The sequence below is a fragment of the Vespa velutina genome, chromosome 9 (genome assembly GCF_912470025.1).
Source record: "Vespa velutina chromosome 9, iVesVel2.1, whole genome shotgun sequence".
NCBI classification, from domain to species: Eukaryota; Metazoa; Arthropoda; class Insecta; order Hymenoptera; family Vespidae; genus Vespa; species Vespa velutina.
In genome coordinates this window covers 3,976,238-3,992,993 of record NC_062196.1, presented here as the reverse complement: position 1 = coordinate 3,992,993, position 16,756 = coordinate 3,976,238, and the positions used below count along the sequence as shown (strand labels likewise).

Genomic DNA, 16,756 nt, shown 5'->3' with positions numbered 1-16,756 from the left:
GTTAAGAATTCGCGCGTCAAACCATCACATAAAATAATACATTTTTCCTTCTTTTGTCCTTGTTTTGGTCATAAATTACCGTCATCATATATGTCATGATGTATACGATATAAGTATATTCTTTTGTTTCTTCTTATTATTGTTTTTATTACTACATTATTACATTATATATTATTATTATTATGGTAATAGTAGTAGTAATAGTAATAATATAAAGTGAACTTCTACAGAGAAAATCATAATAAAATAGCGCTGGAAGAAGAATCTCATAGATGATGTGAAAATGGATTCATTAATTATTAATTATGAAAAAATAATCGACAAATATATATACTTTATATGTATTTGTCATCGAATAAAATTATACTGCTTCTGTGTTCTATTTAGCACAGATTATCACGAAAATAAATATAAAAGATTAGATTAGTAATAAAATCTTATTAAATTATCAAATAAGGAAAAAAGAGTAAATCAGTTCATTATTTTCTTTTACATCGATAGAATAAAAAAAAAAAAAAAAAAAAGAAAAAAAATCACCGAATATCTCATATTAACCTCGAATCTAGAATTCCTGAATTACGAATTTGGACGCTTGCCAATGTACTATACATTTTTTATTATAAAATATCTTTCTTTTTAGTCTATAAAATCTAAAAAAAAAACTACAAATTTTGTCAAAATTTAACAACATTTTAGAAACTCAAATAATTAAACATAAACGATTGGACAGACATTTCTTTATTTTTAGAATTTAGTATTCATAGAATTATTTATTTATAATTCATAGAATTATCTGGTCAAAGCTCATTAAAATGATCGAGTGAGTTAACGTGGCTTTTCCGTGTGAGCATCGAAAAACTCATTTCTTTGAAAATGTTCAAAAAATCTTAGCATTAGTTATTTACGCACACAACCAGACAGGCAATCGGTACTTCATGGATATAAAACATACATCATGCAATGATGTAATGTAAAAAAAAATTACATGAAATCACATGAAATCAGTAGTGGGGCTTTATATCTTTTGGTGTAAATTTCGAGAGCCGCCACGGTACTAAACTTTTTCTTCGTGAAAAATATCGAAAACAGTATTTGCGCCATCAAAAAGAACAGAAGTAATTTTCGATCAATTTTAATGAACAAGATCTCATTTTAATGACAAATGTTTGATCTATGTCACCCTACTGGCGTAATTTTAAATATTTTTGCATAAGGTATTTTTGAAAAATAACATTTTTTAATACGATTTTTTTCGAAGAAAATAAAGCTTTATCAAAAATTTTCCGCCGTAGATTAAACCTTCGTCTTTAAAATAAAATCTTGTTCGTTAAAATCGGCCAAGAATTACATCTGTTCTCATTGATGGCGTAAATCATTATAAAAACCAGAGTTAGTGAACAACCTTAATCGTTAACTTCGGATCTTCTATTAAAGAGTAATTTACTACGATGTGAAATATTCGTTTTTGAGAAATTTGTTTGAAGAATCTTTTAAGAGACAAACATAGGATTAAAAAACAAGAGAAAAAAAAAAAGAAAAAAGAACGAGTGATCCAGGATTGTCCGAGTTTTAAACTTTATTTCTTTTTTTTTTTTTTTTTTTTCCGTAGAAATCATTTCTGAATTTTCTCGAGGCGAGTAATAATAAATATGCGAGTTTTATGGATAAAAAGAGTTGTCTATTAATTTTAAGTAGATTAATTGAGTTTAATCCCTCTGAGATAGATATTTTTTATTCTAAAAAAGTGCGATTACCTAGTTAGTGAAGCTTTTTAAACATATTCGAGATGAACATTCCGAAAATACTCTTGACTAATTAGAAATAAGTTCTATTATTTTTTTGGAGTGCTTTTTCCACACTATTCCGATCTTTCTTTTTTCTCGATTTCTTCTACAGTCATCTATCCCAAATAGTAGTGCCAATCTCAATTAAATCACTTTTACAAAAATTATTATAAAATTGTTTCTTTATTTAAAGAACTGCATTATCGTTTAAATAAAATTCTATAAATAGAAAAACATATTGCGGAATTAGTTTTATAGAATTAAGTTATTGCAAGAGAAATAACAACTAGTCTATACTATTGGATTGCATTTTTTATTCGTACTGCAGAATATAGCAAAGTTGTTTATGGAACCATACAGGATCGATCGTAGTTTCAAAGAGGTCATTTTATTGCGTCAAAGGATTGACCTTATTTCTCTTTCTCTCTTTCTCTTTCTCTCTCTCTCTTTCTATCTCTCTCTAACTTTCACTTTCTTATATTTCCAAGTATTTTATTTTTAAAGGAAAGAATATAAAATTTCTTTTTTTTTTTTTTCTATATCAATAAGATTAGAATGCAAATTCGTACGAGTACATTCAATCGAAAATTTTTTACGTAAAAGTTATTGTATTCCGAGTTTGTCCTCGATTAAAATTTATAGTTCAACCATATTGTACCGAATAGAGAACAAATTAATCAGCAACAAGATATAGCTATCTTTATTGGATTTTTATATCAGTAATTAAATTTCGCATAATAAACTTTAACGATATAAACTTAACAGAAATTCAATTGGTAATAATACGATTGTTATAATTTTCGAATAAATTATTTCCATTCGTTATCTTTCCCATTTTATTTTTGATTAAAGTAACCTTCAAAAAGGAATAGTGGTTATTAGATAAAAGGAACAGTACAGGTGGTAGAATTTAGTTATAAATGCGAAGAGTCGAACAAGAAGACGTCGTTCTATCTTAGCTGAGCAAATCTAAGCTACGTAAACTAGAAGCATTTCATTCGTTTGAAAGAAAAATCTTTAACCTGTCACGTTATTTAATTCGAGTTTCAAGAATTTTTTTATTTTTATTCTCGAATAAATCTAAATCAAAATGGGTAAAACGATATTGATCAGTTCATTATTCCTATCGATTATCATCGCAATGGTATCGTCGTTGGATACAGCTGAGTTAAGAGAATTACACAGCCCTAGACACCCGCCCATGAAAAGGTCGATAAATGTTCAGGGTTATGGGAGACAACCGGAACTTGAAGTTTATTTATTGAAACAATCATCCAATGGAAATTGGCCTGTAGAAAATAACAACAATGCATTTGTTCAAAGTAATACGGATGACATCGATTGTCAATGCAAATGTGGAAAAAAGAGAAATGATAGACCAATCGGATTATTCCATGATGAAATCCTCGGATATAGCGATCATCCTGGTCAGCTTCGTGGAAAGATCATTAATGTACCGCCAAATTGTGCACCAAATGAAACATATGTCGGTGGACGTTGTAGAGTCGTATCTTAAGAGGTTCGATAATCCTTCTTTTATTCTTTCAAATCGAATATATTATACCCGTTTGATAATTTCTGACATGTTTGTTCTTTTTTCTTTTTCTAATATAATAATGCATTTTACATGATCGAAACAAAGCATGGATATGACATCGTTTGATCATGAATCCATTATACTGAGTTTGATTAAACCTATTAACGTGTTAGTCACGTAATTTATAAAATTCTGTCGAAACCGATATTAGAAACTCTTTTGGCTGATAAACGTCAGGGATAGAATTTCCTTAAATCAAATGTTCATTTTTTTTTCTTCCATTTTACAGATATTGAAAGGAGATTCAAAAATGGAATACGAATTATCGCTACTAACAATATATTAATCTATATAAATAAAGATATGTTGGAAATAAATTGAAAAATAAGAAGCATAATTTTTGTTTTCCTTTTTGTTAAACATTCGTTCGAAATAATCTCGATTATAATGGAGAAATTCGTATGAAATTATTAGCATTAAAAATCCGTTCGTATTTATGTCTGTTAATTGGTTGAATCAATTTATCGTCCTTCTTTTTGTGACGTACACGTTTGTTTTTGTCGTTATTTTCTCTTTTATTTATTTATCCATTTTATTGTTTAAGAAAAATTATTAATTTTTTTTTTTTTTTTTTTTTTTTTTTTTTTTTTTTTTTTTTTTTTTTGAAAAGAAATAAATGAAAAGAGTATTTTATTCAACGTTCTCCGAATCATAATTCGTACATACTTACAGTATATTTTTCCCTTGACGTTTTAATTACTTATATTTAAAAAAGATTTTTAATTTCTTCTTATACGTTTAAAATGAAAAAAAAAAAAAAAAAAGAAAAAAAGGAAACGAAAAAAAGATTTCATAATCACGATAAGAAGAGCAAATGATTACGAAGAAAATATTTATTCTACGGATTTTGATCGAATCGAAAGAGGCGTGTATGTAAGTGCTTACGTACATATGTACTCATGTACGTATATAGTCGAAAGTAAAGAAAATGAAAGAGTTAAAAGAAATGTGTGGAAAGGATAATAAAGAAGAAAAAAGAGAAAAAAGGAGGAAAGAGAAAAAAAAGGAAAAAAGAAAAAAAGAGGAAGAGGCACACCCAACGATGACGTTACGACGCGAGAAAAAATACGAATTAAGGCATCCCCTTTCCCCCCTTCTCCCCCTTATGATGCATCGTAAAGGATAGAAAAGTATATATATATATATATATATATATATATATGTATATGTATGTATGTATGTATGTATGTATGTATGTATGTATGTATGTATGTATGTATGTATGTATGTATGTCTTATTTCTTTTAGTCTGCCAAAGCTCCTCTTTCTCCTTTCTTTCAAATCGATCGTTAGTGACGAGCTCTAATATGTTCACGTACACTCTCGCGTATTCACGTAAGTATTTTCTTCGATAGCTCACGGAGCAACCTTCAAAGGATCGACCGTCGTTTCGAAGCCGTTTTACCTCGTCAAAGGAATAAGCTTATCTCTCTTTCTCTCTCTTTTTCTCTCCAGCTCTTTCTATCATTTTCTCTCTTTCTTATTTTTACAAAATTCTCTCAAACTTATATAACATCCCTGACCTTCGGGAATATTTCTCTCGCTTCTTTTCAAAGAAGTTCAAAGCGCAATGAAAGATAAACGAGTCGTTTGAAAAGATGTGTCAAAATATGCGAAATGATCAAAATATATCTATTTAAATGTTTATTTTGAAAGATAATTTATTACGGAGTCAATCGATTTTTATTTTTCTCTACGTGTTCCTTAATTAACAATTTAATAAAATGAAATAGTTGTTTCGTCTTGATCGTTGAAAAGAGAATAGAAAAAAAGAAAAAAGGCAAACAAAAAAAAAAAAAAAAAAAAAAAAAAAAAATAGAAAAAGAAAGAAGAAAAGAGACGATCGAAATAGATTGTTATCAGGTTTTTTCTTTTTTTTTTTTTCTTTTTTCTTTTTATCGTTCACCATATATTGCTTTATATTATTTTTTGCACGATCATGCAAATTGGATACATACGGAAGTTTTTTATTGGAAAAAAAAAAAAAAGGGAAAAGACAATGAAAGAAAGAAAAAAGGAAAAACATATCACCGAAGACAATGCGTGTATCGATTTTATGTATCAATGTCCATACAAAATTCATTTGACGGTAAATAAGGAAGAGTATTAATAAAAAAAAAAAAAAGAAACTATGAAGAAAAAAAAAAAAGAAACAAAAAAGATTATTAAAGTAATTTTTTTACAAAAACATACAAGATAGAAAAATGTAATATGCATTTAATCGAATACTTTGTGTTACGCGAATAAAAAGTTTCGTTATTAGTGCGATATACGAGGAGGGATGAGCCCATATAAATCTCAAAAGAATGCTCCTTTTTTAGTGTCGGAGCCTTCAGTTTATTCCGCTTATGCGAAACATCGCGTGATACTTCATGCATACACTTTGGAAGATAGAAAGAAAGAGAGAGAGAGAGAGAGAGAGAGAGAGAGAGAGAGAGAGAGAGAGAAAGAAAGAAAGAGAGAGAAAATATAGGCAGATATACATATGCTCTCACAGGAGGAATGGAGGGTTCCTTTTAGAGCTCACTTTTTTTCCTCCCTTGGATGTGGTTGAAGCTTTTACTTGAATCACCATTCCTCTCATCTTTTTATCGGAAGTACATGAATCATCGATATATCATCTCTCGTACAATAAGAGACGTAGTTATGTATGTATGTATTATATAAGTAACTAGGTATGTTCACTTGGTAACGATAGACACAGAGAGCAAGCTTTCATATCGGTTATAATACCTATCGATACGTGTACATATGTGAATTCACGAAAAAAGCTCTTTGACGAAAGAAGAAACTCGCTTGAATCTCCAAAGATATACAATAATATGATTTTACATAAAGATATTTACTGAGGTCTTTTAATTTAATTTTTTTTTTTCTTTTCGTCTTTTCTTCTTCAAAAAAAAATTATTTTTACAATAGAATCCTGAAATCACTGTTATTTCATAACGTGGCCGATCTAAATATCGTACTTAAACATTATCCATAACTTTAGTTCCCATTATGATTGCATGATCTGCTGCGAATGATTCTTTAAAGGGTTTGTTTTGTTATACAAAAAAATCGCTGATCGACAAAGAGAACGTATTGGATAAGATTGGAAAATGAACGATCACCGGGAGTGATCCTTCAACTTTGGAAAAAGGCAAAAATTGCTACGTGTAAGATTAGCTGAGTAAGGAATACGAGGAATCAACTTCGAAATTGTTGCCACGAAGAAACCACTCAAGACAATCATTTTCCAGCAATCTCGTACTTGCATCAGCGATTTTCCAGTGGAAGAAAAAGACCATATAAAGAATCGTTCGTAGTCAGCCATCAGCAATTACGAGGTGTCGACATCGTGAAAAATATTTACGCGGATCTAGAATGATTATATCGAGAAGTGACAATGGTTTCAGCTTTCTATGGTGTAAATAGTTTCTTAGAAAAAAAAAAAAAAAAAAAAAAAATAAAAAAAAAAAAAAAGGAACTAGAAGATCCTAACACTTCTCTGTAATATATACAATTACATAAGGATAATATGTACGTCATCGAAAGTTTTTCCTCGTTTCTTATTTACTATTTTTATTTTGTATTTTTTTCTTTTACTTGTTACAAAAAGAAAAAAAAAAAAAAAGGAAAAGAAAGAAATTTATACGAACCTGGAAATAAATATTCGTTTCCACGTAGGCCTTTAATACTGGCAATCCAACAAATGTGTGTTTGGAGGTGAAAGTAACAGGATGATGGACAGGATGATTCCTTTTTCCAAATTTCCCGGTTACCCTGATGATCGGTGTCACACCCTGATGAGAACTCTGATGGCTACCGGCACTTCTGGCTATCTCCAAATAGGGGTAACCATTAAACCAGATCTGTTGAAGCTGTCCGACAAAGTGAGGAATGTCTTCGCCAGCATGTAAGTATCCACCAACGTGAAGCGTCCGAAATTGTAAGATGCTTTGCTTACCAAGTTGTGTTTCGGCTAAAGAAAAATGAAATTTTATATTAGAAAATATAAAAAATATTAATAATCTTATAACTTTTTCTTTTTTATTTCTATTTCTCTCTCACTCTCTCTTTTTTAGATATTTAATTGCTAATTAATAATTTCTCTCTCTCTCTCTCTCTCTCTCTCTTTTTATATATATATATATATATATATATATATATATATATATCTTATTAATTATTTTTCACAATCTTGGTCAAGTAGGTAGATATATATTGAAAAAGTAGGAAGAAAGAAAGAAGGGGAGGGTAGTTTAATGGAAGAAATTTCAAGTCGGTCAGATTATCGAGTTGCCTCTCGAGAAAGATAAAACGAAATTATAAGGCAGAGAGGACTCGTTAATAAGCGACTCACTCTTTCTCTCTCTTTCTCACTTTCTCTCTCTCTCTCCCTCTCTCTCTCTTTCTGTATATGTGTCTCTCTGTCTTTCTCTCTCTTTCTCTCTCTCTCTCTCTATCTCTATCTCTATCTCTTCGAAAACTTCTCCGTAAGTCCACGAGCAAGTTACACGGAAACTATTTTAATTATTAGTCGGACCGCCACATCGAGATTGTCCTTATCAAATATCTTGAACAATGAAGGGATATTGCTCGATAATTTTTTCTCTCTGTTGTTCCTTTTTATCCCCGCTTTTCTCTTTTTTTCTTTTTTTTTTTTTTTTTTTTTTTTTGTTAAGTGAACTACGCTCATTAACCTTAATCGTTTTTAATACCCCATAGAAATGTCTTATAACGTTATTTTAAATGTCATTAGAAATAGATGAAAATGATATTCAATGTAATATCTGAATAATATCGTTTTCAGTAATTGCTTATTAATAAATTGCAAATGTTGTAAAATGATCTCTTTGAATCTGCTTCGATAGAAAAAAAAAAAAAAAAAAAGGAAAAAGAAGAGAAAAGAAATTATCGAAGATATTAAGTACGGCTTAGGTTGTCCGTTATGTCAAAATGTTTCTCTCTCTCTCTCTCTCTCTCTCTCTCCCTCCTGTTTCTTTATTATCTACTCCTTGTCGTTGAATACCATTGAACAAACAAGATTATAATGATCCGTTCCTGAAGTTGACATGTTGCAGCTGGGAAAATTTACCCCGTTCTTTTTTATGTTTTTTTTTTTCCCCGAGTTTGAAAGTACAAAGCAGAGATTTGCATAATCCCCGACACGTCAATAATAATCAATCATTTTATGGATTACAAGAGATACTTCGATTGTGATTACCAATGTATAGTATATGGATGGTTATCGTTTTGTGAGATATATGACGTGTAATGGCAAAAAACGCGGAAAGAAATGAATTGAATAAAATACGAAATAAGAGATAATATATATATATAAAAGAAGAAAGAAAATTTATGATTTATATTATAGGTTGAACAAAAGGTTCAATTAAAATTATAAGCTCAATTAGAAGTCTGATAAGTAACGCAAAAGAAAAGAAAAGAAAAAAAAAAACAAAAAAAAAAAACAAAAAAAAATAATTGATCTTTTAAATCGTCTAGAAAGTTTTGAACTAATTAAGAAAATTTTGGACCGATCTGTACGACGTAAGTAAGTAATCATAAGAAACGTTAGAGTGAGAAAATAATCGAGTACTTTCGTCGATTTTTAAACGATTTCGTTGATCAGAGTTTAATGTCGATTTACGATCCAATTAAACGTCGTTTGATTGGCTCGCTCGTATCGCTTGTTAGTCAAGGCGATCCTTAGCAGATCCTATCTACCTATCTATGCCACACTGTAATTTGGAACGTGAGTTTCGTCTTGTTTGCGATTTGTCAACACGTCCTTTGGTGGGTAGTGCCTACGGTTAACTCGTTGACTTACTTGCGTGGAGTTAGCGCCGTTCAGACGGAGATCACATTAGAGAAGAAATTCTTCAATTATAAATTTTATCAAAAAAGAAAAAAAAAAATAGAGAAAAAAAAAAGAAAAAGAAAAGAAAGACAACAAAAAAATGTCATCTCTCTTTTAAAGGATAGAAAAGATAGAAATGGAAATAATAATATTATCCAAGATAAACATCATGGACGTTGTACGGTAATCATGTTGCATGCTTCAAACGCGATTTAAAATTAAATTTAACGCTCTATAGTATATATAAATAAAAAAGAAAAGAGAGAGAGAGAGAGAGAGAGAGAGAGAGAGAAAATAAAAATATACCTATATGTCGGTAACAAATAGAAAAAAAAAAAAAAAGGGAGAAGAAAAGCAACAGAAGGTCAAACTGAATAAATTATTAAATATATTATCATATTTATATTCCTTCTATAATTTATTAATTAATATGATTTATTATAAATTATATATGAAAGAAGAAATAGAAGAAGAAGAAAGAGAAAAATATGTAATAACATAATATCGTGTTTAAAAGCATCCAATGTAACTGGTGAATGTTTACGTTAGACTTTATCGTCCTTCTTCGATAGTATCGACGAAGAGTGGACGTACCACGAGGTTGGGCTGGCAATTTAGGATATTGCCACCTAACTCAATATTGGTGGTAGTCGCCATACGTTTAATAGGGTATTCCACGAGTAGAGATTCGCAGGTGGAAGTATTTCACTATCGGCTGGGACGAACTAGGTACGTGGAGAGAGACCGCGTGGGTGGTTTATGGAACGGAAAAGGAAAAGGGAGAGCCACCGATGTTGTATACGATGTTATAGACGGGCAAAGCTACGTGCGGTTGATTGGCGAATCAAGCGTGTATCGATTATGTTATGGATATTGCGCTTCAGGGCTGCCTCCAAGTTTCTCTATTGTGTCGAAGAGGATGGAACGTTCGGGGATGAAATTTGTTAATTGATTTATCGTCTTCTCTGTCTAAAGCTTGTTAAAGAATAGGATATTGGACTTAACAAGGCCATAAACCAAATTCTAAATACATTAGCGAATGCTTAGTCAATATTGGAAAAAAAAAAGAAAAAAAGAAAAAAAAAAAAGAAAAAAAAGATAAAAAAATATTTACGAGAAAAACAAAAAAACATTATTAATCGAACGGTAATTGACGTGAAATTTTTATCGATAAATGATTTAAGTAATGACAATTTTTACTCGAATTTTAATTGAAAGAAAAAGAAAAAAAAAAAAATTTCTTATTATCGAATCACTTTTTCGTTATTATCTTATTATCATTCGTTTCAACTCTCGCTTTAAATCGTTCCCGTTAAAACAATCCGTGAACAATTTGACGATTTAACAATTTGCGTGAATTTAAATCCTACAATCGTACAATTTTTCTATACTTTCTCTTTGCAATCGCTTATCCTTCTTTCCTTCTATCTCTTTCTATTTTTTTTCTCTTTTTAAGATGAACATCGTACGTAAGAATATTATAAGGGAAGACTTATTTTCTCTAAAGGATGCGAAAGTTCTATAAATCATTTATACTTTCACATGAGGAAAGCAAAATTTTTGATGGGTGGAGAGAAAGAGAGTGTGAGGTAGATAAGGTAGAAGGGGATGAAAAAGGGAAGAAAAAAGAGAAAGAAAAGGAAGATCGTGATAGAACGGCATTGGTTTCTCGAGAAAAAGTAACACACGTGGAACGAGGTCAAAAGTAAGTCAAAACGAGAGAGAGAGAGAGAGAGAGAGAGAGAGAGAGAGAGAGAGAGAGAGAGAGAAAAGAAAAAGTAGATAAGTGTCGCGAAATCGTAAAAAGAATTTGTTCGTTTCGTTCCTCGTAAGAAACGATTTCGCAGCTGACGAATTTCGCCAGTGTCTCGAATGCATCTCGATGCGCGTCGTGTTGTACGTCGATTCCGTTGCGGAATAACGACCGCAATTTCGTACCTTCTTTTTCCTTGGTAGAAGCTTTCAAGGGACGCGACGTGGCGCGAAGTGCATTCAAAGAAGTCATCCCCTTGTAAGAACTACATTTGCATCGTATCGATTCACGAAAGCGCGTCTTATGGTGGCCGTACAAATCGATATGCGATTCTAGTCGTTTTCCTCTTCAAGGAAAAGAGAAAGAATTTAAAGAAAAAGAAATAAATAAATAAATAGGACTTTCGAAACCTTCCTAGCAAGAACTCCTACTACTACATATCCCATCGAATCAATATTTTTTCTCTTTTTCTTTTTTTTTTTTTTTTTTTTCTTTTTTTCTTTTTCTTTGTTCTCTTTTCTTTTTTCATTTTTCTTTCTCTCCTTTTTATTTTTCCTTGCGTACTTATGTATGTGCGTTCTCGTTCGCTTTTTTTTTTCTTTTTTCCGTTTCGTTTTCTTTCTGTTCTTTTTCTTGTTGTTTTTGCTCTCTTTTATTTCTCTTACGCGCCGTTCGGTCGTTCGAACAAATTGGAAAAGTTTCTAGGATGGAACTTGGTTTTCAAGATGTTTCGAGATTTCGAGACCTAATTCTTAACTCCGGATAACTCAGTTTTATGTGTTACGCCTTTAAAACCCCCAAAATTATATATAATAACTTATAGTATAAATATTGTATACCAATTGTAAGAATAAATCGTAATACAATTTCTGTAATAGAATTAAGTAGAATTAGCTACTGTAGAATTAACAAAGTCGCTACTGTAAAATTAGCGTAATATAGTATAATAAAGTATATTATTTACGATATAAACATAGTTGTAGTATGTTTAATATATTATAATAAGTAATAGTATTATTTAATATAATTATACTTAATAGATAATTATTTTTCTATTATCAATGTAATAGCCTTAATATCACCGTGCCATTGTAATTTCTCAATAAATCCTATTATTTTTTTGCCCAATCCAATTTGAAATTTTATGATTCGACGAAAAGTTTAAGGTTTGGATTAATTTGCCATAAAATATTAGCTATAAAAAAGTTTACAAGACTTTAAACGAGTAAAAAGAGAGAGAGAGAGAGAGAGAGAGAGAGAGAGAAAATATCGGTGTACGTCGTACCGAAGTGAAGCACGGAGCGAATAAAAAAAAAAAAAGAAAAAAAAAAAGAAAAAAAAGAAAAAAATCTACCAATTACGTATTTCCATCTTTAAATCGAGTTCCTTTATAACATTCTTCCATCGTTCTTCGTCGTTCGGAAACAACGAACGCGACGTATATCTAACTAAGCGATTGTGTCATTTTTAATACGATCGTTTCCAACGAACAAAGGACTCTTGGATTACGGACTTTAAGCTACCGTAAAAAAGATTAAAACTTTATTCATTATTACAGATTTTATTAACAATATCGCATAACACACACACACACACACACACACAACTTTCGCGCTCGCTCGCACATACATAGAGTTCCTCATATCGTTCTCATTTAGTGAATATCCGTTAAATCCGATTGATGTATTGCGAGTTAATAGCGAATTAAAATGGCGTCATCGATAAAAAAAAAAAAAAAGTTCGTTGGAAATAATAATTCAATCGAATCAACGGATCATCATTAATTTCTTTTATATTTATATTTGTATCTATTCGAATATTGCGTATTTCCTTCAGGATGGATGGAATTTGACGGACGGATAAATTTCTAATTTTCAAAAGGGGTGAGGATGCATGAGGGTTAGGTAGGCGGAGAGGGGCGGGTGGAGAGCTAGGGGAAAGGAGAGATGAAGAGGGGGACAGAGGAATGCAATTGCAAATTCGAAATGTACTCCGGGGACAGGGAAGAGATTCGGGGAAGGGTGTTAGAGGAGTAGGAGGAGGAGAAGGAGGAGGAGGAGAAGAGAGACAGAGAGAGAGAGAGAGAGAGAGAAAGAGAGAAAGAGAGAAAGAGAGAGAGGCTCTGGGTGAATTGGTCGAGCGATTTGCATTCGTCGGACGATGCTTCGAATCGAGATGACCTTATGAATGCTAATTGAAGATTTTCCAGAATCGCTCGGGCGTCACTGCTCCACTATGTCGATACACTATCATCGTATCTACGCGTATTTCGTTTTTGGGCGACGTGATATCGATGAAAAAATTATTATTGTCGCGAATCAAAGTTTAAATTCTTACCTATACGTGATATTTATATATGTATGTATGTATGTATGTATGAACGTAGATATATATATGTATGTGTGTATGAATGCATATATTTCTATACGAATGTATGCATGCAGAAGTAAAAAGCAATATCTAATAACGTTTGGGTCAGATAGTATAGATCTTTCATTTTTTACGTGTTTGTTAATATTATCCTCAATTCAGTGATTCTCAAATCCTTTCGAAATTCTAAATCGAGAGATATAGAGTAATCCAATGGTAAATGAGAATATTATTAATAATCCGTATGATTTAGATATGGATTAAGGCCAAAATATATCAAAATGTATGTGTTATGTCAATTACATTAATTGAGAATCATTAATTTATACAAATAAACACGAATATGTTACATTACCGTACATTCGAGTAGACATGATAGAAACTTCGCAATCGCGTTGATGTTTTATTTTGAATAAAAATGTAATTCCATATTTGCAACTAATTATGATTCGTACACTTGATTTTAAAGATTATATATATATATATATATAAACGAAAAAAAAAGTAAATAAAAAAAGAGAGAAAAAATATATATTACGAGTATGCGAAAATACGTATTTGAATATATTTATTTATATGACATCATTCCTTTTTATTAACTACTAATATAATTCGACATTCGATGATAAATTGAGAAGGGTATTCTCCTGATTTAAAGATTACGTAAGAAGATCAAGCCTTTGTGAGAGAAGATATTATGTATACATAAGATATGTATGGAGAAGGATCAAGGATTATTTACCTCCATCAGAGACTAAGCCATGTCGTTCTTGGTACCTCGTATTTCTCTCAAGAGAACTTTGGTGGAATAAAAAGTTGTATGAAAAATTACACCACGAAATGTTTAATTCCGCTAAGATAAGTATAAGTAACGAGGTACCGCAAACGATTTTCCTTGATATTGAGTCGTTTATGTATGTAAGTACAAACATACATACATACATACATATATACATACATACCTACCTACTTACATACATATAATATATAAGTACGTACGTATAACATCGTTTCGATATATCTCGCTAAAGTTTCTCAACGATTTTCCTCAATTATTCAAATTCGTGGTAGCTAATAAGAAAAAGAGAAGGGGAAAAAGGGGAAGAAGAAGGGGTAAAGGAATGGATGTTGAGAGAATCGAGTCTCTCTCTTTCTCTCTCTCTCTCTCTCTCTCTCTCCTTCTCTCTCCTTCTCTCTCGAGTCCCCGGTTTGTTCGCGGCCTCGCGATTTACAGTAAGGAAATGGAACACGGAAAAGTTTTTCGAAGAAGCAGAAGCAGAAGAAGAAGAAGAAGAAGAAGAAGAAGAAGAAGAAGAAGAAGAAATAATAGTAGTAGTGGTAGTAGTATAACGAGTCGCCTCTTGGTTCGGCTTTCCGAAGGTTCTCGATATTTTTTCATCATAAATTTAATGCCACTTACGTTCTTTAACCGTGACTTTTAACGATTTCATTCGGTCCCGTTCCTTCCGCAAATTCTCTTATCTTGGTAGAAACAGGAACGTGTTGGAAAATCGTGTAGCTTTAATAACGTGGGAAAACTTTAACGAAGACTTTGCCAGCGAATGAGCAAAGAGAGAAGAGAAAGAAATAGAAAAAGAGATAGAGATAGAGAGATAGAGATAGAGAGAGAGAGAGAGAGAGAGAGAGAGAGAGAGAGAGAGAGAGAGAGGAGAATGGAGATTATAATCTTTCTTGGGAGAAGCGTAAAAAATGGTGGATCAAGAAAAGGAAGGATCTTTTTGAAACGAAAACTTTTTCAACGGAGCACAGAAAAGATGCCTTCTCGATAAGAAAGAATAAGAGAGAACAAGAGAGAGAGAGAGAGAGAGAGAGAGAGAGAGAGAGAGAGAGAGAGAGAGGGAGAGAGAGAGAGGAGAAAATGCTTCTATTCGAAAAATTATTCTCCACGACTGAGATTGTTCTTCGACGTCATAAGACACTAGATACTATTACATATCCGAAGCTCGCATAAATCTTGGTAAACCAAATGATCCGGTATGGTAAAATTACGGAAGGATCAATTTCGATATGGATATGGATATTGATTATCGGAAGAATGAATTCATACTCTATGAGTAAGGTGACCACCACGCGTACATGATTCCACTTTATCTTCGTATGTTTGAATTTATATATGTAGAATGTATTATATACATATGTATAGACATTTAACAATCGCTGTGTTTTTGTTTTTCTTTTATTTTTTTTTTCTTTTTTTTCTTTTTTTTTTTTTTTTTTTTTTTTTTTTTTTCCTTTTCTTTTTTGTTATACAGATATATACGCTTAATCCAATCTACGAGAATTCATTTTAAGACAGGATTCTTTACTAGCAGTTTTATGCCATTATCCTATCCTGTCTTGTCCCATATCCTTATCTATTTATCTATGCATATTCTATTTTCTTTCGATTATCTTTCTCTCGTAGCTTCGTATTATCGGATGATTGAAAACTTTTTTATTCGAATCACGAAGGCAACATCACGTTTCAACGATCTTTCCTTCGGATACCTTCGAATATTCACACGTACGCAAATGCAAACAAAAGCGTGCGCGCCCGCGCGACAACCTCCCCCCCCCCCTCGCACATATCTGTACCTTGAATATATTATTTTCTCCTTTGAATTTCGAATAATGATAATGTAAATAATATAGGAAAAGAAATTTGTTTGATATATAATACTGAATAAATAAATAAATAAATAAATAAATAAATTGCGATTAGTTAAATGGGATGAATTAAAAATGTATCGTTTAAAATGAATCCCTTGAGTAGGAAATGATGAGTTTAGTTAACATAAATTTTCCCATGGCCAAAATAAACTTTATAATTAAATATTTATCGTTCAAATTATCATCATATTCGGTAAACGATTATTATTGATTTGTTTAAACAAAATATTTCATATTAATTAACAAGGATAAATTTTACAATTTAATTTCGTTCGAATGATATGAAAAAGCGCGTTTCTTTTTTCTTTTTAAATAAAACGTATTAAAAAATAAGAATGTAACAATTTGTAATATACACATTAATAATTATACAACTTCTTATACATTTAGAAATAAATATATACGTAATATGTGGAGAATAATTTTGTCCATGTGGAGAATAATTTTATAAAGTTACCCAATAAAAATGTCTACGTGAGAATTGAGAAAAAAGAAAGCGTACTTTTTTTTTTCTTTTTTCTTTTCTTTTTTTAATTTTCTTCTTTATCTTTTCCGAACTGAACGAATCGCGATTAGAAAAAAAAAAAAAACGAAAGAAAAAAAAAAGAAAAGTTTATCAAAATGTTTGACAACGTTATGCTATTAAAGAAAAGAAGAAACATTAGAATGTTCGGCCAGATCTCGAGGACTCAAGCCAAGTTTGACCTGGTTTCCTTCCGGTCGGTATTTTCTCTCGG

The 16,756-nt window shown here is 31.1% G+C and overlaps 1 protein-coding gene across 17 annotated transcripts in view; it reads right to left on the bottom strand.

Moving 5' to 3' along the window:
• The window catches only part of LOC124951551 (neurexin-3b), a 258,641-nt gene that overhangs the window by 54,174 nt on the left and 187,711 nt on the right, over positions 1–16,756 (bottom strand). For all 17 annotated transcript variants that reach the window (XR_007101632.1, XM_047500099.1, XM_047500100.1 and 14 more), the window contains one exon: positions 7,023–7,345. Coding sequence is in view for 16 of the 17 variants with exons in the window: in XM_047500099.1 (XP_047356055.1) it covers positions 7,023–7,345 (323 nt within the window). In the remaining variant the exon portion in view is untranslated. The remainder of the gene's footprint in view (positions 1–7,022; positions 7,346–16,756) is intronic.